The sequence below is a fragment of the Cynocephalus volans genome, chromosome 2 (assembly GCF_027409185.1).
Source record: "Cynocephalus volans isolate mCynVol1 chromosome 2, mCynVol1.pri, whole genome shotgun sequence".
Taxonomy (NCBI): domain Eukaryota; kingdom Metazoa; phylum Chordata; class Mammalia; order Dermoptera; family Cynocephalidae; genus Cynocephalus; species Cynocephalus volans.
The window spans coordinates 104724718-104748604 of record NC_084461.1 but is presented as its reverse complement, the minus strand read 5'-3'; the positions used below and the strand labels follow the sequence as shown (position 1 = coordinate 104748604).

General features: G+C 38.8%; 1 protein-coding gene across 2 annotated transcripts; it reads right to left on the bottom strand.

The window, feature by feature from the left end:
- TNFAIP8 (TNF alpha induced protein 8) lies at window positions 1–23641 on the bottom strand. Of its 2 annotated transcripts, none has more exons than XM_063087131.1 (2): window positions 23572–23641; window positions 1–1701 (listed from the first exon to the last, which is right to left on the bottom strand). In XM_063087131.1, the coding sequence occupies exon 2, from the start codon at window positions 1634–1636 to the stop codon at window positions 1136–1138; it is 501 nt and encodes a 166-aa protein (XP_062943201.1). In that variant the 5' UTR covers window positions 1637–1701; window positions 23572–23641; the 3' UTR covers window positions 1–1135. The 2 variants fall into 2 exon arrangements, with proteins under 2 accessions (XP_062943201.1, XP_062943200.1); XM_063087130.1 differs by lacking the exon at window positions 23572–23641 and adding an exon at window positions 23434–23515.
- Window positions 23642–23887: the final 246 nt, after the last annotated feature.

Sequence of the window (23887 nt, the reverse complement as noted above, 5' to 3'; positions counted from 1 at the left end):
TTCTTTATTTATCAAACCTTCTTAAACATTGAAATGCATTTATTTTCATGCTCATGTTAACTTTTGCCCGTCATCCCCCTAAATTATTCTGATAGGTTCATCCCTAAAATGAAGATTGTTTTATCTTTCTTTTTTTTTTTTTTGTGTGTTTTTCATGACCGGCACTCAGCCAGTGAGTGCACCGGCCATTCCTATATAGGATCTGAACCCGCGGCGGGAGCATCGCTGCGCTCCCAGCGCCGCACTCTCCCGCGTGCGCCATGGGGGCCGGCCCAGTTTTATCTTTCTTAATGCTGCTTACTTTTCATTGTCCAGATATCAAAACCAATCTAGATGTTCTCTTTGACTCTTACATGTGAAATAGGGATTTCAAAAGCACATTTTCAAGATAACATGAAAGTGAAGCCCTAATCAAGGAGGCAATGACATGTCATTACATTTTTGGAAATTTAAGTATCACCACTGATACTAAAAAGCAGGACTCAATTCCAGAAGCATAATCTTATATTGACATTATTTGTAATGTCTAATATGGTTCATTTCCACAGTACTGATTTCAGATAAGCAGTTTTCTATTTTTCTGAGGGTTCAATTTGACTGCCTCAGGCTTAATTCTTGAATGTCAATGACACAATCTTTAACAAAAGAAATCAAGGTAGACTTAAAAATGGAATTGTCTCAAAAGGAGCAGTGACAGCAAGAGAAAGTTCCTGGCTTTTTAAAAGAGCTACATATACACAAGTAAGGAATAAAAGTGAACCAAAAAACATAGCTTTGTACACGTTAGAAATATCCAATGTGCTGCCAACACGACTGCCCTAAAAAAAAGGTCTAAAGATTTGGGGCCGTGTGTATTTTCCTTTGTATGACTCTCCACTGGAATTACTCAACCATATATCTTTCCCATGATCTGTCACCCCTATAGGAAACCTTTAACCAGAATTTTTGGCAACATGTTTTTCTTCAAATAAAACAAGCCTCATAAAAGCACTATCATAAATGTCTGACAAATGAATCAGGCAAAGTCTTTCTGAAATATGTGTAATTATTTTTTAAAAAATCATTTTTCCTTCATAAATCAGCAGTGCTCTGTCTTCAAATAAATCATGATCAGTCACAATCTTAATTCACATGCTCATATGTTCCCTTCATCCAGCATTTTGTTGATACCATCACAAAGTTTTTGTAAGTGGGGTTTAAAATTTCCAAAGGGATTATACAAGGCAGCCAAAAATTCACAATCTGAAAAATGATCAAAGACATTATTAACCCGTCCATGTGACTTGGCGGTGAGGTGACGCTGAATGATTTGGTGAAGCATCTCTCTGCATTCATTTAACAGCCTGGATAACACATTCCGGTCAAAGGTGTAATCCACCTGATGGAAACTGACCACCGTCATAGCAAGTTGATGAACTTTCTTCTTAAATTTCTCCATCAGGGCTAGCTCATCTTGGTTAAACTGATTATTCCGGTAAAGAATGGCAAGCTTGATGACCGTTTTGATGAGGTTTTTGATGATTTTCTCTGCCTCCTTCTTGTTTTGGGTGTACTCCTTGGTCACTCTGTAGAGCTCATCCAGCACCTCGCTGCTCGTGTCATCAATTAAGGTGGTAGCAATGGATTTGGATGCCATTTTACCCAAGATTTTCTTTTGTGCCTGAACGGCCAGGTTTTTGGAATTAAAGACATCTGTGGCCACTAAAAAAAAGGAAGGGGAAAAAGAATAAAAGATCAGTAAATACCAGCAAGAAGCAAAACAAACAAACAAAAAACCCCCCAGATATTAGGGTTTTCTCCCCCTCATTTTCAGTTTTTATGCAATTTTTCCATAGTTTAACTTTATACAAAATACACTGAAAATATAAAATCATCTCTACATTTGTCCTCTGGGCAACAGCAACCAGTAGCAATTTAAAGAAACCTATTTAAATGCAAAAGGGACAAATGGCAAAGCCATAATATTGAGTATAATGGCAAATTCATGGAAGCCAAAAGTCAAATTTCCCAAGATATTGGACAGCACGCACCAATTTGGCTGTCCTGATCACCTTGACTTTCCACTCCCAGAAATTGAGTGTTAGAAAGAAATACTCCCTGGAGAGCTCACTGACACTTGTTATTTCTGATGAATGGCCATTTTTCCCTTTAAATTTTTATACATTTTGCAGAAACGACCATACTTCATGAGCTAATGAAACATGCGACATGAAAAACATACTTTGAAAAAACTGTTGCTTAGAGTTTACTTTTAGAATTACCATTAACTTTTAATTTGACAGATGTTTAAGATACACAAAATGGTTATATGTATTAAATATTAATGACACTATATGCAATGCTCCTAGCTTAGAGCCAGTTAGTGAAAGTGCTCTGTAAATATTCATTCCCTAAACGCAGTTTAGTTTTTCTCTATACAACTTCTCCCACTCTGTGCATGTCACAATCGGAAAGCTGTGCCTCTATGACTGTTCTGTCTCCCTCTTCTCCCTCAGCCTCAGAACTGCAGTTCTCTGGGTGTCCGCTCTACCTTTGGGTCCAGGAGCAGCTGTTTTCACTTTATATGCCAATGTATATGCCTAGGCCTGGGTGTTGGAAAGCAGCCATCTGGTAATGAAAGATAAAAAGCTTAAAAATATAGATACATAGGAAGGAGTCAGGGCATCCACAATATAAAATTATTTCTAATTTGGACAGACTGACATCACTAGGAAGCAAAAAGGCAGCTATTCCCAAATACATGCTGGGAGAACATATAAGAAGAGTCCCTCCTTTGGGTTGGCCAGTTACCTCAGTTGATTAGGGTACAGCCTTACAATACCAAGGTCATGGGTTCAGATCCCTCCTGAACCAGCCAGCCACACACACACAAAAAAAGAAGAGTCACTACCTCACTCAGTGAGGAACTGCCATGTTAGATTTGAAATTGATGCAAAGAGATGCCAAATTAGATTTGAAATTTGGACCAAAGTAGCTCACAGTATATAGCACAAACAGTTGCAGACTGGTTCCTAGCGACTAGACTGTCATTCATAAATATACAGTGCCATAAATCCACTGAAAGAATGTCTCAAAAGAACTAGAAATGGTGCCTTCGCAAATGTCGATATTTAAACTTCTGAAACATGAACTGAAATACATTTTGAGAAAGAAAAGGAAAGTGAAAATGTAAGAAATAGCCAACTGTATGTCGAAGGTTTTCAAGTTTTTTCCTAATGTTTTCATCATTTAAGCAGTAGTCCATTTCTATTGTTATTCTTCAATGATTTGCAAAAGAGTGTGAAGATGAATTCACACTAAAGAATTTATAGCAAAAGAAACGGCACACATGTAGTTAATATTACCATATTAAGACCAGGGACCATCTTTCATCTCAGAACTCCTGATACAAACCTGAACAAATAAAATAAACTTGATTTATACAGGAAAGGATACCCCACCATTTTCAGATACACAGCAAATAACTAGGATTTCAGCAATTTATTTTATATAAAGTTGAAAGATTATTCTGTCTTTAATCTTTTAGAATATGGCACAAGCTACAAACATCTCACCTGCGATTTATGAAATGTCTGTAAGATGGACATACTTTATGTTGTGAAATCCTGAAACAGGAGGGAGAGGTGTTCATAAGATTCCTCTGTGCTCTTTTATGCGAGGCTGGACTTGCAAGTTTATGCCTCTTCTTATTAAATCTCAATGTCCTATTTAATTTCAAACATAAAGAGAAAACAAACACTACGGTGCAGCACTTTACCTCCTCTCAAGAGAGAGTGTAAAAGGCAAATCTCCTGCCGACTAAGCAAGATTATTCACCATTTAGTGGTAACCAAATCTGAACCAGGACAGAGAAGTTGATCTCTGAGGCTCTCACATGCGTCCTAGAGGAATTTTGAATCCTGATCTTGAAACACAGCAGCTGCGTCACACTTCACCTCATTCTTTGGATTATTCCAGTGCAGTTATCTTTTTAAATGAGGAAGAAGCTCTTTTCGCCTCCCCTACTGGGAAGACATGCATGCAATAGATTTATTTTTTCAGCATCAGAGAGGGCTTCTTTCAGAGCCAACTGGGGGTTGTGGCTGAGAGTTGCTGGCCAGGGATGTGTGGTCTGTGATCATGAAATACATTTTTTTCCCCTTGCAAATTAACTGCCCTTAGCCATTCCTGTTCAGGCTCATTTGTCAGTTCCACATCCTCTACCAGATCTCTTAAAGGTCTGGTGTATCTCAGAGCTAGTCCTGGACCAAGATTTTCTCCTTCAGTCTATCCTCACCCCTGTGTGAACTCATCCACTCCCATGGCTTCAGATACCACCCACGTGCCAATGACTTCCACAGTTAAAATTCAGCCCGGACCTCTTTTCCAGACTCATTTTGCAAATGTATTCAAGATTTTTCTTTTCCTTGGCTATTTTGCAGGCATTTCAGATGTGCCATGTCCAAAACTGAACCCTTGATTCTCTCCTGCCCCCGCTAAGTGCTCCTCCTCCACTCTTTATTACATCAATTAATAGCATCCCTTCCAGCCATTTGCTCAAGTTAGAGACAGGGGAATCGTTCAGCTTAGTCCAAGCCACTTTCCAATCTCTTTTCACATAGCAGCCAGAGTTCTAAAAAATGTAATTAGAAAGTGATGCTCCACTTAAGTTGTCTGCTAACTATCGCAACTCCTTGTTCCTGAAAGAAAATTTTTATTGTCTGCTTCTCTCTACTAGGATCTAAGGTCTCTGAGAACAGCGACTCCATAGGTCTCATTCATTGTGTCATCCCCTGGGCCTAGAAAGATGTCTGGTAAAGAAGCAGAAGTCAATTTCCCCACCTTTTCAGTATGCTTAAATGCTTTTCTATGAAAACATGTTGGCATGCAACATGAAAGTTTTAAATATATATGTGGCTGTTTTTGTTTGTTTGTTTTAAAAGCTAGAGAAAGAGGTATTTGTTTTATCTAGATAAATATGTGGTTTCCTTGCCTTTAAGTGCACTCCAGAGTGTAGTTTCCCTTACTGTCATCAATCAGTTCTTTTAAAGAGGAAAGATTTGTTATGCACAGTGGGAAAACATCTGAGGACAATAATATAAATATTTAGAGCAAAAGCAAGGTGCAATGGTTCTGACTTGAGCTGCTGTGGAAGACTAAACCACAGGCCCATCTCTACTTCAGGCTCTATATTTAAACATGTGACAGAGGGATGGATCAAATGCATGCCCTGGGAAGCTACTAAGATGTGCACAGGAGATGTTCCACAAGGAGAAAGTGCTGAAAGTATTGATTCAATGTTTTATCCATTAAGGTGAATTCACCTGTGTTTTGAAATAAACATGTGAATTGTTGACTGATGAAAAACAATGCTGTATTTCAAAAACATACAAAGAATTAACACTGTTAAAGCAATTAGAGATATTTTTATGGAAATAAAGTATAAATGTTATTTTATACCCACTTATCTGACTTCCCTCCCTCTCTGTCTATATTTCATTTCTTGACTCAAATAGCCCATTTCAGCAATGTTTGCTGAAAAGTAAACTGATATTTAGGGAATCCTGATTTTAGCATCAACAATTACAAAGTTGGAAATAAATATTGATGGTAAAAATTTACTGACCCTGTATGCAGGAAGAAATATGCTAAGAGAAAACAAAAAACAAAAAACCTTTCAATAATATAAATTAACGGAAAAGTTTTCTGAAAATTAAAAAAGCCCTGTAACATAATTTCTCCCACTAAGAATAAAGTACTCAAGTCACTTTCTTTACAACCTCACCAGCAAATACATAATTTTTTCACCCACCAAATTTGTTGCTCTTGGTACTTTTAAACAGTGACTACAGATGCACATACCATTTCAAATTCTTGCCTAGTTAAAATTTGATCCAGGGTGCCCAATATTAGGAAAGGTGGAAAAGAAAATGATTTGGAGAGCATGTCTGGCTGTTGCCTGTTAATAAAAATTCTTTAAACAAATATACAAAACATTAGCTTTCTTGCGTCTGAATAATTCCAAATCTAAATGGGGCTTAGTAAAAACTCAGCTTTGGTGATAAGAAAGTGGCCAGAACCAACCACAGACATTGTCACAAGAAGTCAGCAGGCTAAGAATTGACCTCCCTACATTCAGATTTGGCAGTACTCCAGGGGAAAAGCAAGGAACATTTTGAATGGCTGGTAATGCATCTGTGACACCAGCCTCCATATTCATAATCCCAAAGTAGAAAATTCAATAGGATAGAGAAGAAACAAACAAAAAGGAAAAAAGAAAGGGAAAGTGCAATGGAGGAGAGAGGGCTGCAGCTAGCAGAAGCAGCAGAGATATGGACTGTAAGGGGGCTGCCCCTGGAAGAGACAGAAAGCTGGAGGCAATCTTATCATCTAGAGAGAAGACAAGTACAGGGCACCTTAACCCCAAAATTGGCCTATGTCACGCAGATGGAGGCTGTCACACAGGAGAACACAGTCTTGGGAGAATCAATACATCTAGGGTCCTTAACCTGACACTGAATGCACATTTCGGTGTGTACGCATTTTCCTGACACCAAGTGGTTAATAACCAGTGATACGCACCATCACAGTGACAAGCTAAGGCATTCACTCTGTGTGTTTTATACCAACTCCAGAAAAACACATGCTCATTTAAAAAGGCAACATAGTAAAGAAGACATACATCAGAGAAATTGGTGACTTTGAAATGCCTCCCATTCCCAAACACTGGGTGCCTTTTCAATGGAGTTCTAGGAATTGTCTAACATACCCTTCCAGGTCCTTTTATAGTCCTTCACTTAGCTATTTTACAACTCTGTAAATTATAGAAAACCGATAGTATTACACATGGCTCTTGTCCATGGAGATACAAATAAAATTTGTCCAGTGGAGCTACAATTGATTCCTAATTTTCTTGTTTGCCTATGTGTTGCTCTTAGGATTCTCCTTGGATTCCATTCTAAGACCTTACTGCCTTCCCTTGTTAATTAGTGAATTAGGTAAAATCTTTGATTCTTCCAATTTGTATTTATATGAGAGTCATGAGTTTATCTTCTTGAAAAACATACCCTTTAACACATATTAGAATTTTTTTCATCAAAACATTTAAAGTGAAAAGACTGCAGTGTGAACCTTCAGTGCATTACTGTTCTTTTACTGAAGCAACTTATTCTACCAGGGTCCTGGAAAAGCAGAGTGTAATAATAAAAGTCCAAATACTCTGTAGCTAATGGTTCACAAACTGCCATACTGCTCAGGCATATCACTGAGACTCAGTTTCCTCATCTATAAGGTGAGTATAATGATCCCCACCTCTGGGAGTTTTTCCAGAGATAAATGGACATGGAACATGTAGAAGTGTCTCACATAACGCCTGCCACAGAACAGCCTTCTCCATAGGTTTAAAGAACACAACAAATTAAACTTCAAATATATTCTGATAAACTTTACTGCTGGATCACTTTTGGTCAAAATTAATCAAATCCTTCTGGAAGTATTGTGGAACTGAGAAATGCAAAATGCCAGATGGCTGTGTGAAAATAGAGACTTCACATAGTTTAGTTAATGAGGAGATATATTTCCTTTTCCATGATGACATTAAAAAATATATCATTAAAATTTTCTTTAGAAGGGAATTTCTCTTTTTTTAAGGTGTTGGATCTCTTGTTGGCAATAGATTCAGTACTACAAGGACTCTGAGAGGTAATGAAAGGGTATTCTGCCTAGAGAAAACTGGCCCATCGAGAACAGAACTGAAGACGACCACGAAAAGACAGGAAGAGAAACAGCGTCAACACCCATGCAAAGCTGTGCAACAGGGGCAAGATGCAAAGGAAATGGGCCAAAAATAAAGCCAAAGTGAAAACCCACAGTGAAAGCCACAGGGGCTGACAAAATCACTCTGGAGAGTTAAAGTATTCTCACGCAGAGTTTCTGAAGCCTCCCAGAGAACCAGAGACTCAAAGGTAGGGCAAGAAGCCCTAGAAGAACAGCATGGATGGAAACAAAAGGCTCAAAGTAAAAAGTCCTGGGTTGTAAACTTAGGTGCAATTTAATTTCTCTGAAACTCAGTTTTCTCATCTGCTAAGTGGGCTGTCATTTCAATTTGGTGTGGCTTAAATGAGATTTAATGAGTTACAAATTTGAAAACACCCAGCAATCAGTGTGCTAGGCTCATGACAGACCACAAATGAACACCAAGTTTTGCTACTTTATTTAATATCTTGAAATGAGATTTTTCTACCATAATTAATACTTAAAATAGAGGAGCAGAGATTCAAACCCAGTATCTGTGCTCTTTCTTACTTCTCCTTATACCCCCTATTTGCCAAATTTATGGAAAAGAAAAATTATGCACTGAAGAAAATACTGTGAAGCCTTTCCCTGTGTGATCTCAGGCTGTTTTCGTTGCTTTAATTCTAGAATCTCTTCATCATGATATTGGGTTCAATTGTGTGCCCTTTATTCCTGTGGCTTAGTTTTGTGATGATTTTGAAAATGTCATTTCCTGAGTTTCAACTCCTCTAACTTCGTATTAGACCTATCTTTGCTCTTTTTCCATCAATTTGCCCCAGAAATCATGTGATGCCTTGATTGCCTTCTTTAGGGCATAATCTTGACACAATATCCCTGTTGCTTCTGGGTTGGTTTAATACCAGGATTGGAAGAGAGTTTGGTGAACTCTCTTATATGAAGTGGTATGGCAGGACCCCAAAGAATGTCAGTTTTGTAAATATTAAGACAGAGGTTACAGACTAGAAATGAATTTTGTGGCTACCCCAAATCAAAGCAAGAGATGTACAGCCACAAAAACCCATTAGTCATCCTAAGCAATAATGATGATGATACTACCAATACTACTACTACTAATACCAGCCACCAATTTTTGAATCATTACTACTGAACTGTTAGAACTTGCATTATCTTATTGAAGTTTCACAACAACTCTAAGAGGGAGATTATTTTTATGCCAATTTTACAGACAAATTAACTGAGGCCCAGAGAAATTAAGTTACTTTTTAGAGGCCATACAGTCATTTAGTGGCAAAGATGAACTTGTACTCAGATATGTCCAACTCCAAGCTATTCTCTGAACAATTAGATTACAATACATGAGCTTTAGAAAAGTGGTTTCCTCTTCAAAGTATGGGAAGACCTAGTAATGGCTGGCTAAGTAAAGTGAGATAGAAGAAAAGAAGGAAACCAGGTCTCCCTGCGGGAAGGAAATAGACTATAAGGGAGATAACACAGCTGGGCTTGAAACAGGCTGTGTTTCCAGGGAAGAACCTGAGCTGTTTTTAAAACATTAAAAAATTTAATCTAAAAAATAAATAATATATTGTTCAAAAGTTAGAGCACAAAGCAGAAAGTCTTTCTCAGCTCTGCCACTCATGCACAATTCCCACCCCAACCCTTGCTTCCAAGAGGCAACAACTGTTCTTACATTTTTTATATCCTTTCAGGGTTTTTTTCTCCTCTGCATAGATAAGCAAATACATGAACAGATACAGAGCAATGTGAATAAGTCTTTAAGGCTTGCAATTCTCAAGAAATACAACTTTTGAGTGATGAGAGACTATAAACTACATATATGTCCACAATTCCATGCATAACTGTGACATAAAATGACGACATGCTGGAGGAGCATGGGCTATTACCTTTGTTCCCCCACACAAAATTTAACAATGTGTCCTTCAGTGAGTGGTGAGAAGGTAGTGAGAATGGAAGACAGGTCTTTAACAACGGAGGCAAGTAAATATCATGATTAGAGGGATCGTACAGTTTATCATCCAAATGGGATACCTTTAAATGGTAATTACACAATGACAAGAGATCTGTGACTGTCACAGGTAAATGTAATTAGTCATCCTACTTAAGACTAAATAAGAAAGGGACAAAAGTAAGGATTTATCCTCATAGTTAGGACCTGAGCAATTTCTTGGGAACTCCACAAGAGCATTAGCCAACTTTTTGTCCAAACTATGTTAAAAACATGTTCTTCAAGAAGTTAAGAGGAGTCTTCTGGGGAGAACAATTCTTTCTAGTTAAATAAGTCTGTAAAACAGTATATACTGGGGACGCCTTTGGAGTTGCAAAAAATGCATTAATAATATTAAAGATTTTGAGGATTAATGAAGTAAGGAAACATTTTAAATTTGTTTACCCGTCTTCCAACTCATTTCACAGAGGATCCATTAACAAATTTGTAGGATAAGGTCACTGAAAATAATTGGCTAACAAATTGACTAGTGTTCCTGGTATTCCTCTGGAATATGTTTACGATTATCTCGTGCAAATAGGGGAGGGCAAGACAGGCAGCCATGCAACGCCAGACAATATGATTCCGAGCACAGGCTCTAGAGTCAGACTGTCTGGGTCAGAAGCCTGGCTCTGCCACCTAGTGCCCATGTCCCCGGAGCAAATTACCTAACCTCTCTATTCCTCAGTTCCTCATCCTCTCTATTCCTCATCTGCAAATGGGGATACCTAAGGTTTTTACAAGGATGAAATGAAAACAATCCATATGAAGTGCTTAGAACAGCACCAGATATAAAATAATTAAGTCAATTTATGTAAGCAATTATTGTCATTATATTACCATCCTTATTTTTAAGGTAGATATTGTTGAAGTTCTGCTGAGATAGGATGCCACAGGTCTTGCAATCAAGTCTTGTGAAATAAGAGTAAGGGGAGAGGAGATCAACCCAAAGACATGAATCGTTCAAAGTTTCAGGAAAAAATTTAAACATAAACTACGTCTAACTTGTTGTCAAGGACCAGGAAATTGCCAGACCTACTGAATCAGAATCTACAGGACTGCAGTCTACAAGTCTGCATTTGTAAGAAGCACCCTATGTAATTTTGATATATGGTACAGTTCAAGGACCCCTGCTCTGAGGTGCACTCCTAGAACACTGTACTTGAAATTTTCAAAGACATAGACTTTGGCCACAAAGGCATGCCGTGAGTAGACTATGAACAGATTTAATTCCCTCTCAAATTTTTTTCACAAAAATATACATGTCATCTTGTGCATGGAATCCAGAGAAAATGTTTTCAGAATAGAGCCTCAAAGAATTGTGATAATGTATCCAAGATAATAGAAAAGTTAGTCTGTTCCAGATGATATTTTAATCCAAAATTTGAAAAGAGCCTAACTCTTATCACTAGGCTACATATGAGTTTAAAATTAAATAAAAATACAATCATTTACACAAAACTGACTTTAGTGAACTATCCATTTTCTTTTTAAATTAAACAAACACTTCCTTATTTATTATGTTGAATTAGGTAGGACACACTAGTTTATTCTTAAAGACTTTTCAATTAAGTTGGATTTCTTTACATATTTTCTTAAGGATATAAAGACTTTCTGCTGTTGATATAACCCAATCTTCCACAAGAATGTAAAGGAAAATCTTCTAAACAGCTCCATGATTTTCTGCACTTTCTCACCCCCTAATTCTCCCATCCTGCCAGAGGCCCAGGATCCTGATGAATATTTATATTCATGCAGTGCTTAGAAAACCAGTAACAGATTTTAAAATCAAGCACACTAGAGTGAAGTTTAGGTACTGAACCAGCCCCAAAACTGGCATCAATGGTCAATACCTCTTTTCTGGTCTCATCAGGCAGCTCCTGGCCACATAACAAAGATAACCAGACAGTAAAATCACAGTTGACATTTGTGCAGCACTCTACAGTTTGCAAAATATTTTCAATATAGCACTTTCCTGTGCATTTCTAGTTTAGTCCTGTTATTGCCTAGTGTGGAGGGAGCCAGGTTAAGAGAAGAGAACTGAGGCTCAGAAGTCAAGTGGCTTATCTAAGGGTGTGTAATTAGCGGCAAAGCTGAGACTCTACAGGAAAAATGAAATTAAGATAATATTCATTGCTTATGAATTTTCTATCAAATGCCACAATGCTGCTCAGCCAGCTATAGAATCCCACTTCTCAGAGCTTGTCTGTTCCCTTGATAAAGTGACTCCTTGATACAAAAAGGAGCACAGGTCTTAAACAACAGAGATCTAAAAAAACTAAAGACAAGTTTTGTATCTACTGGCACCCTGTCCCTCCATTCCTGCCTAGAAAAGTGCCACCTCTTCCAAGAAGCCTTTCCAAATCCAATGGCCAGAATAAATCTTCTAACCTGCTTTTCTGCTGTGTGAGAGAGTTAAGTTCCTATATTATATTAATTGCTTACGATCCTCTACAAGTAAGGTACCATCTCCACATGCCCTCCAGCTAGCATGGAGTGAACTACACCCCAATGCTCTCATTTGCCTCCAGGGAACCCATCAACATCTCTTCCGGCAATTCATGAAGATGTGTCAGGAAATCAATTCAATTTCTTATAAGAGGGTACCTTCCAAAAGTTGGTGGAAGAATGGAATTAAAAGATAATACAAATCTTTCCATGAACTTTTAGAAGTACCCTCTTACTAGAGACTAACAAATGAATTTACTTGTACCCCATGGATAAAAACATAACCCTGTATATGAGATGTAAAATACTTTGTTTTAAAGAAGAGAAATCCATATGAAAGAAATACATTTTCTTCCTTTTATCTGCTGCTTTTCTCCCCTGTCCTTTGCCAAAACATACAGAATAACTAGCTACTTTTGTTTGAAGAAGTGACCATATTTAGTTAACTCAATCCCTACAGCAAATGTTCTGGAATCTTCCATGCAAATATCCCAAACCCATCTGTTTGAGTATTTTAGGAGCAGTAACCTCTTGGCCTCAGCTTGGGCATCTCTCAAATATGCATCTTGGCACAACCTCCCAACATTCTTGTCACGGCCTTTCCCCAATAACTATTAAAATGTTGAGTTAGTCAAGCATTTATAGCCATGTTAATGTCCTGAGGTCAGAGCCACTTAAACCTAAGCAAATGGCAAGATGGGATTTGCTGGGCCTTAAAGTAAACTACCTCATTGCATACATCGAGCCACCATGAAGTTCGGAAGTTCTAGGATAAAACACTGAAAAAAACCCAGAGGTTTACAGCAGCAGCACCACTGGGTACTACCAGTGTGGCACGTAAGTTCTCTGTGAAGTGGTTTTTTACCCCTTTCTAACCTTTTCTCTCCCCGTTTAATGCTCAGGCATCCCTCTCTGTTTTATTTGGGTCAGGATGCCTTGCAGAGGTTGTAGCCTAGACACCCCATTGTTTGGTCTGTACAATGTTGTATTGTTCTTAGGATTAGTAGTCCATATAAGAAATTTAACTTCAAAATCTGTGTTTCTGATTTTCATTGAACAACCATAATAAGATCTGATCAAAATGGGCTCACACTCCCACATGATAAGAATGATCTTCAGCTACATTGTGGCTGCCTCCTTTAGAAGAACACTGCCTTTTCTAGATTTCCACAGGCCCTCCTGGCCATCTTCACGCATTTATGTGCACTTGCTGGGTTCTGCAGGCATTTGTGTGGGTGACCCCTGCCCTACAGAAATAAATTCTGAGCCAACCTATGGAACGCCTATCGGGTAGTCAGGAGTTAAATTACCTGTATGTCAGAAACCAGAGGACACGTGTGGGTCCTGTGGATTTCAGAAATAGTTTCAGCACAAAAAACATACAGCCAGTGAGTTTCTAAGGAGGATCTGCAGGGTGAAGTGGCGGCAAGGTGAAGAGTGATAATGATTTGTTTTCATAACACTTGTTTAGTCACAGACTTCAAGAAGATAAATTTGGGCACCAAAATCTCCCCCTTACTTCTATAGAACGTGTCAACTGGGTCACAGGGAGGTGGTAAATGTGCCAAATTTATAAAGATCCTAGGAGGATGTTGAGCTTGGATTCTCCATACCAGTTTGGAACCCTACACAGCAAATAGACTTATGGCAGAAAGAGCCTCTCTCCAGTCATTCATTCATTCACTCACTCACTCTTTCATTCAACAATTTTTTATCAAGCACCTTTCTAATGTATGCCAGGCAAAGTGCCTGCTCTCAAGAAGCACAGATTCTAGTAGAAGGAGACCAAGGCACAAACAAACAAACATGTATAAAAATGTCAAGTAGAGGCTAGAAGAAAAATAGGTGGGGGGTGCACATCATGCACATGCCCACGTTATGTTATTTTATCCTGGGTAGTCAGGTGAGGTGTGGTGCTACGGCACATGTCGGAATCCTGTCCACGTCGCCAATTGCAGAGCTACTAATCCTGTTCGTGATGCCAATTGTCTAGCTACATGACCACGCCAGTAGTCGGGCTCCTTTACCTGCTGGTAATCCTGCATCGACTGGGCCAATTGCCGAGCTAGAGCTGGGTCTGGAGCTCACAGACCCGTTCCAGACTGGGTCACAAACCCTTCACACACCAGGCTGGGTCACCAGACCCCTCACATGCCAGGCTGGGTCACCAGACCCTTTACATGCAGGTCTATGAGCTAGGTAACCGGCAAACAAGTCCTTGGAAGCCTAGGTTGGAAAGCACAGCCGCACACGCACCTTAGGCAGTAAACTCCAACCAAGGTGGTGGCGCTGCCAGGCGCACTAACTCCACCCACACACAACCTATTCACAGCAAATGCTGCACCACCGTCAACCTGCCCTGAGGCGAGGGACCCTGACCAAACTATTCTATTTTCCCAACATGAGCCCTTTCTGAAAAGGCAACATTTGAGCAGAGATGTGAAGGAGGAGCCATCTTGAGCTAGTGAAATCCCCTAGTCCTTCCCAAATAACACTTCCATTAAGCCTTTATTGACTATCCCATTCAGAAATGTTCTGTCTCTAAATCTTATTGGAAATGACTTTATATCATATTTATTTGCTTCCATTTTCCCTGAAAGTAAAATTAACTTATTCCTTGTTATAATAAATGCTCAATTAATCTTTAATATGTACCTGCTGGATTTTTTTTTTAAGTCCCCAAGTTGTTGGGGGGGGCAGGAAGACAGGAGGAGTAGAAAGTGAATACGGTTTTATATAAATCACAACCAAAATAAGAGGCTATAAATAAATTATGTTGTTATTAATTATGTAGCATATTTCAAACACTCTTAAATAAGAAATGAATATTCCAACATAATCCTTTGGGAAAAGTTTATTCTAAATAGATAACTTCATAACCAAAGGTAGAAATCCAAAATTCATCTGTTGATAACTTTAGAAGTGGTAAGAATTACTGAATAACCCACATTCTGGAGAGATGATAAAATAATACTGTTTTTAGTATAGATGTTGCTTTTTTAAAATAAAAAAGTCATATTCTTTGGGATTAATTAGAAACTGGAAATTTTAAAAGGCACAAACTCTACCTTTCTTTGCTAATTTAAGAAAGAAAAAGTTTAATAATATTCAACTCTGTACTCCACAGATACATACAATCAACTGTTACAATAAAAAGAAAGGAAGAAAAAGTTGAAGATTAAGATATAATTCAAAATCGTAAATTTTATATTTTTCCTTATTAAAATTGGCTAACTTAAAATTATATTTAGAATTTAAAACACTAAAGCCCCAATAACCCATAAAGACAAATAGTTTTGTTAAAATAATTATAATCCTTTGATGTTGATGACACTTGCTTGGTATATTAAACTAATTTTTCAGTTAAAGAAAATAACTAAAAATATCATTATAGTCGTTATGTTGTAAGAATTGAAAAACGTTTCCCTAAATATATTAACTTGCTGTCTTGAAGATGGATTACTTCCTTAATGGTAGATATCTTGGTAAAATAAACTTTGGCAAATAACATTACACAACCGATCAATTTTACGACTGATCACCAAATAACACAATAAGCCTCTTCTCTAAAATACTTTGGCAGCCCCCACTTCTGTGGCTTTGCTTTTCACCTGCTCATTAACTGTTTAGAAGTCAGGCCACCATTCAACTCTCACCATTTCCATCATCAGTCCTATTTTTAGAGATAGAAGAAGCCATGGAGACCACAGGAGAACAAACAGAAGTCCAGAGGTTAACGTAGGGTCACGGTGTGACCCTGTGGAAAGGTGCTTTAGGTTGGGATTATCAAAAGTAGCAAACAGCCACTTCTCCATTTAAAACAAAGCTTACAAACTTTTAGCTGGTAGCATTTTTAGGCTGGGCCTCCATAGTGTTTTTTTCTTTTTTTAATTGAGATAAAATTCATATAACATAAAATTAATATTGTAAAAATTTTAAAGTCTACCATTCAGTGGTTTTTATTATATTCACCATGTTGTGCAACCATTACTGCTATCTAATCCCAAAATGTTTCCATCACCCCCCAAATGACCCCATAATGTTTTAATTTTTGTTTTTGTAATTAGAAAACAAACAAACAAAACCAAAAACGCATGTAAAAGTTGGCAGCTTTCACATTTCTGGCTTCTCAGAAAAAATCTGACCTTTTGGCAATACTGAGGTGGGAGGAGGGAAAACACAGGTCCTCTCCACTTTACCCCCTGGCAACTGCAGCACTTGAGTGATTTCCTGGCCCCTGTGGGCATAGGAGTGAGCCACCCCTGATTGATTTGGAATCACTTTACCAAGGGCCTGGGGCGAGAGACTTCAAGGGGGGTTCAAAGAACTCACAGCCCTCTGTTTTCTGGGCTGGAATTGAGCTGGGCGAGGAGGCTTCTTACCTCTGACTCTCCAACAGGATCCCTGGGCTTCTGCCAACTTCTTTATTCACCTTTCTCTCAAAATGTTTTGCGTTTGCTACCCCAGGATCTTTGCTGAAATTGCTCTCTTCCCCTGAAAAGCCGTCCTACATCTACCCGACCAACATCCTAAACCCCTGTCCACTGAGAGCCACAATCATGACTTGCCTTGTTTTCTTCTTACTATCTGTATTTTAGTTCCCTATGGTTATAAGATATATTTTTATTAAAAAATAAATTTACTTAAAAAGAAAACCATATTCACTATAGGAATGGAAACTGGCACTACCCCTAAATGTATCATAATCATAAAAATCATTACAATGTTTTTAATCGTAAAAATTAATTCATAAGAGTTAGGAAAATGAATAATTTGGTCAGGCTCCTCTCGCCTCAGGGCTGGATAGGGGTGGCTCTGTAAACATTGTGTGTGTGGGTGGAGTACGTGTGCCTGCAAGGCGGTGCCACTTTGGCTGGTTTTTACTGCCTCGGGTGCCCGCCCTGCACGGCCATATTTTTTCCAGACCTGAAGTTTCGAAGGCCAGTGTGGCTGTTACCTAGCTTATAGACCTGCGTGAAGGGGTCTGGTGACCCAGCCTGGCGTGTGAAGGGTTTGTGACCCAGTCTGTGAATGGGCTTGAGGGGTCTGGGAGCTCCAGACTCAACCCTAGCTCAACCATTGGCCCAGTCAGTGCAGGATTAACGGCAGGTAAAAGAGCTGCGACAACTAGCATAGTCGTCTAGCTTTACAATTGGCATCACAAACAGGATTAAGAGCTAGACAATTGGCGCTGTGAGCACGATTCGAGACATCAGCCTCAGCCTCGCAGTAGCCCTTGTTGTAGCTAGACAAATTGGTGTGGTTGGCAGGATTATGCCACATTTGGCACAGCCTGTGACAGGACTGATTCCAGACATTTGCCTCGCAGTAGCCCTTGTCGTAGCCAGACAATAAGAAAAAGAAAACATGAACACTATTAGTTTCTAGCCAGATATTGTTGCCTGCCAAAGGCCATGAGCCAGCCCCATATCTACCTGTGTGGTGCAAAAGGAGGTGAGTAGGTGTGAGTAAGGTGGTGAAGGTCACGTAGCCCCAGACACAAGCATTCCCCATAAATGATGCAAAGGATTCCAAGGAAACTGAAAAGGGACTAATCTGGTGATGTGACTGAAGGTGAATACACCATGCCTGGGTCCTCCTACAATCATTTACTGTACAACCAGTGGCACAAGCAATGTACTTTGGGAAACAACCACATGCCCACCCTTCCAAAGCCTCATCTCAATTCCATCCATCTCAATAGTTTTGCCTCAGATATCTCAGCCACGATAGCCCTTCTTAAACCTCTCTAACCCCAATGCAGCATTCTCCTTGTAAGTACTTATTTATGTGCATGTCTGATAACTCCTCTACACTGAAAACTCCTCAAGGACAGCAACAGGTCTTCCACATTACATATGCCTTCTTTGCTGATGGCTACGGGCACTTAGTCACTTTCCTGTCACATGCCTGTCTTGACATCCTTGGTGAGAAGAGTTTCAAAATGACTTTTAAAAATCCCAAAGCAGCATCTACATGAACCAAAAAATGTCTTAGTAGATGAAGTTCCCAATACAGTGAAAGGTATCTCTTTGCTCTTTCTTACATTTTGGGATATTGTAGAGCATCGAATACAATTATCATCAGGAAGTTATTCCTAGTGTGCTAAGTAAGAGCTATCCTATTTAGGGCAGTTTTTGTTCTAAAAGGACACAAGTGTAGCTAGCAGTCCAGGAAGTGGGGGTGGGTGCAGTTTCCAGGCGTTATTTCTGGGGTGGAGGAAGGAGCTGAATGCCTTCTGTAACAGCTCCAGATGTCGTGCATGCCCAAGAAGAATCTGTTCACACTACCAGGGTCAACAAGGTAAAGGCACAGGACAAAGAGCTCTATAAACTGGTAAAAGCCATGGTAACATAATTTTTTAAAAAAATACTAAATATACAATTTATGATGGTCAACTTATATTTTTATGATATCTGGATTAATTTTCTTAAAGGCTGGAGCCCCTTATAAAATTTGCATACATGATGTACAGGTGCCCATTTTACAAGCCTAGGAATATAATTTTACTGATTCAAATTATTAGCAAGCTTAATAGCCCTATCTTTGTTCCTGGGAAATATTATTGATCATATCTAGCCATTATCTTATATTAAGTTCTTGATAAATAACAGACCCCCCAATTAAAATATCATTTCTATGGAGAAAGACAACCTACTTTATTGAAATTTTCTTCCTAATACGATTTTTAATATTCTCATGGCTGCAAAAGGCAGAAACTATCTTAGAAAAAGAATACTGAATTTATCTCCATGATGTGAGACAATGTATATTATAAAGAGTACATGCTTAGGGAAGATAAAGTCTTTTGAATGTGTGATTTGAATCAGTTTCTAAATCTGAAAATTAAATCTACCCTAAGTGAACAGTTTCCCCTTGAACTAGTGTCCTGTTCATTTTTCAATTTATGCCATCCAGTCTACCCTTGGTTTGAAAAGGATGGTGAAGGGAATTAATGGATTCGCCAAAAAGGGTCTTTTCTCTCATATTTTCAGCATCCATCTTTAACTCCTTTTGTTGATCTTGGAATGAAGGAAACAGATGCTACTGTTAGACATGAAATGTGATGTTATACAGTATTTTTAAGCTGTCAGCTGTACAGTTAGTCTTTACATAAGCAATGAACAAATGCTTCTCTGTACCTTTATTTCCCTGAACCATACAATACACAAATGCCAGAACTCCACCCACATTCCAATGCAGGGCACATTCTATAGCACATATACAAAATGAATTCTGCCAAATACTCCTTGTTAATGAATCAAAATAAAATCTTTTTTCACTGCATCCTGCAGAATGAAATAAAACCATATATCATACTGCCTCACCGAAATTTAGAAACCATGTTCAAACAAATGTTTAGAGACTCTAGCTAACATCAAAAGGGAATTTAACAGCAAGTGTCTAGCATCTATGACGTAAAGTACTTTTCTTCCATTAAATATATATTACCGCAAAATAGAGCAATCTCACATATGGCAAAAAAGGAAGCTGCAGAATCCTTGGATTAAGATTCCAGGTTGCAAATATAGGCCTTAATAATCTCCCACCTCTCCAAGGTTTTAATGGCACCTACTAAAGTATTATCTGATCAGATATTGGGTCATCTTTTCTTGAGCTGATTTAAGCCTCACTGCATTCTGATGGAGGGTAAAGAATCTGAAACACTTTTATATTTTTTTAAATCATTAGGGGTTGCTGAGTTAATGCTTGGAACTCAGGCTGCAGCCTGGTGTTGGGTCAGTAGAGGTCTTAGTAACAGCTACTCCTCTGTCTCTGGGCCCAAGCCTAGGAAGAGTCTGCCCTTTGGGCCCTTCTGGTCTTAGAAGCAAGGTTTTCAATTCAGACCATTTTGACCAGCAGCTAGCCTTTACCACCCATTATGTGATAGAACTTCAAGGCAAGTATGCACATGGTTAAAGAGGGTTGAGGCCTTTAATTTACTGTCAAAGTCTCTGATAAAGCCCGTTTTTCCTCTTCTATGTACAGACTTAACAAAGGAAAGCAGGGATTTTAGTTGTTAAAAGCATTAAATAGGGTTTAAAGGCCTCCTTTACTCAGCTCAAAGAGTTTTATGTCTGGATTCACACATTGATTCTCTATCCCCCAGTCAAGTAACATCTTTCTTTTCTCCAATCTTTCTTCTAAAAATTGCTTTTCATTTTAAATTAGACTTAACTAGTAATAAACTTCTCTAGGCTGATTTGCGTTCCAGTGACTAGAACCCAGGAAAAACTCCACAAATGTACAATTGCAATGAATTGAAATGGAGGGATGCTTTTGTGGCAAAATAAACAGAAAGCTATTAAAAAAAAAGAAAAGAAAAAGGAAAAAAAAAGCAGGCATTTCTAACACAAGTGTTGCTGAAAACACTCCCTCTTCCGTTGCTGCCACAGATGTGCCACAAGTTTTAGGGTAACAAATGTGTCTGACCCAAATCTGAAAGACAACTCTCTTCAGTTCCTGTCACTTTTCAAAAGAGGAAGAAGTTACCCCATGACAGCCCTCCATCAGCTTAGACAGACCTGGTCTGGGTAAGGACCTTCCCTGAGAATTTAGACCTCAACACTGTCATTCAAAGCACAGAGTAGGAGACTGAATATCACCCACACAGGCTCAAAGGGAACCAGCAAGAAGAAGGTCCTCCCAGGCCTTCCTAAATGTTGCCCCATATGTACAGTACATTATGCAAGTCCAGTGTGGTTTTAGCTGACTACTGGCACTATGGATGGTGCAAATACCTGCTATGCACAACAGCCTCCTCCTGTACCTAAAAACCAGCCGATGAGGCCAGAGGCACAATAAGTATCAATGTCTGGATAATCCATGAATCTCATGAAAACCGCAGAGGTTTTAATTGTGTGAAATAGTTTACTCTCTGGACCATATGCCTATCCTTACGCTTCACTGGTTATCAAGTATTGCTGTTTGCCTACAATCTACCCATTATCATTAAAAACTAGAAGAGTCTTTACCAGCCACTTCCAGGTCTAACAGTCTGCATCACTACAAAGCTGAAGGAAATTAACATCTCAGAGCAGGGAATCATTTTACACAATGAAATTTGGCTCCTGTAAACTTATTTCCCTGAAAGCATCCTACTAGAACAGATATAAGGTATTTGGGGCACAGGATTCCTGTATTTTCAAAAGGGCAGATTTTTATCAAGCTCCAATGCAAAGCATAGCAGGGGCTATTCTGTCCTGCCTTGGTCATGAAAAAAGAGGAAGAAACAACAATGAGAAGCTCAGGATACAAGTATTTCAGAGTCACAGCCACGTCCTGCCCAAGTACAATAACCGTAACCTCACTCTTTATAAACTTATGATTTACTTCTAAATTGGGCAAATGAAGCCTAGTTGGGAACCTAAAGATGTCCCCAAAAAGCATTATTGACTTTACCCTAACCCAAAGTAAAAATATTTGCATGCATTTTGCAAATAATCTTTCCCTGGCAGTTTCTTATTTGAAAAACAAATAGAAGCTCAGAGACTAGCCCTTGTACAGTTTAGAATTCAGAAAGAAAAACTTTTTTTTTGTTAGACACTCTCATCTAGTAAATGCTGTGTCTAATTCAGCATTTCCACAAAATGTGGCAATAAGACTTCTTAAATCCTTAAGACCAAAAAAAAAAAAAATGCTGCTTAGAATAGGCCTATGAAAGAAAGGAAAGTTTTGTTGTTTTTTGAGTTAAGGGAGGGGAAATTACATTATTTAGGAAGAAAGCAAAAACTAAAATAAAATATGAGTTACTTTTAAAGTCCTGAAACAACGTCTGTAGGCAACAAGATGCCAAAAAACCTTTTGGTATCTGTCAGAATAATATGTATGATTTTTCCTGAGTTGCTAAGGGGACCACAAAGAGATCTAAGAATCACTGACCAAAGAAATCTAAGAATCACTGAATTGATTGGAAATACCTTTGGGGAAAAAAATGCTGCTTCGAGTGCACCTGAGATTCAAGAAGACAAGTAATGTAATGTATATAGCTGACCAGCCACATGCTTGCTGCTTTCAGTTTAAGCTGCTTCATAGGCAGGTGAAGATTATTTCCCTATTACCTACCTCAGGAGTGTGATGATTTTAAAGGAGCTGAAAATAAAAGAGGTGTAAAAACCAACAGAACACCAATACCCTGAAATAAGTTTCAATCTGTATAACAGAAAAGGTCAGGTGAAATGATGGCCTGGAAAAAAATGAGAAAGCAGAGTCGTTGGCTTTGAACTTCGATACTCATCAGACATGTTACAATAAGTGACAAAGACCTATTCTGTCCAGTAATCCCCCACTTTATTTTTAAGCCTGGAAACTGGTTGGTCATATCTATACTGAACACTTCCTGTCCAAGGGCATGCTGATGGCAACAACTGCCAAGTTTAGTAGCTGCCTACATTTAGTCAATTGAGTCATTCATGAAATAAAAAACAGCATCAAGCATTAAAAAAAAAAAAAAAAAAAATCTGCCAAACTGAAGCTCTGAAAGATATACAATAAAAACAGGTTTGACTATTTCACAAAACAGGGATAGATGGTGTCATGAAAAAAATAGAAAGAAAACAGGCAGTACTACTTTAAGAGACTATTTGCTGATATGCTCTGTAATATTCTACCACGACTACCAAATATAACAGTTCTCCCACTCCCATCTTCTACAATTAAATAGTCCAGTTGACATTCCATATCTTCACTACAAACATGTCCAAGACTGCAGAATGATTCAAGGAACTAACTAACAACAACAAAAAAACCCAATGTATTCCCTTTTAATTTGGTCCAATTACATTTTAAAGGAAGGGTCGTCTGAGAATTTTAAAGAAACAGGACTGCAGAGTAGTAAAACAGATCAAGAACGTACAATTTATCAAATAGTCTATGGATCACAGTGTTACATTAAGAACCCATCTTTGGGAAAGAGAGGAAAACAATTAAGGATTTATAGCCACCTTGAGGGCTGTCAGGCTTCAGCTAGACTGCCTCTCCCAGCAGCAATGATAATTTACCTAATCAACCCTCATGCAAGTTGAAACAAGCCAGCTAAAGTTCCATTGCTGAGAAACACAAGGAACACTCCCCCATACCCTTAACCAGACGCCCAGAGGGGTGACCCCAAAGCGTGCTGTGGGATAGGTGGACCGCCAAGTAAGCACCCCTGTACTTCTAGGGTTATCTGGTCAAGGGAGCCAAATAATTTAAACCACTTCTACACATAAAAAACCCTGAGCCGGGAATTCTTCAGTGAGCCTGCTTACCACCAGACTTGTTCATGAGGCAAATCCCCACAAGGCAGGTATAGCTTCACCAGGAGGGGGTGATGACACTATCCCTCCCACCAGCCCTCCAGAAAATGGGTGGCACAATGCAGCAGACAGCTTTAAAACGTTTCCCACCAGCTGGCACGACTGCTTTCCTAATTCGTCATCTGCTGCCGTTTGCGAGCTTTTAGAGGAAATCCATTTTTATAAATCATAAGAAAGTTACTAGAAATCCAAGCCAACACAACACTGCCCTGGCTTCTGACTGGCCCCGATTTAGCAGTTGGAACAGCAGGAGCATTCCTCAATGTCATGTCCTTGTTTATGGGCTCCCGCATTAATCCCGCCTGAGAAGAACTGGCGTGCTTCTGTGTCCTCCAAATGCCACCATTCCATTGGCTGCAAGTCTGCACAGACTTTGGAGACCGGCACCCCATTCTACCTCCTGTTA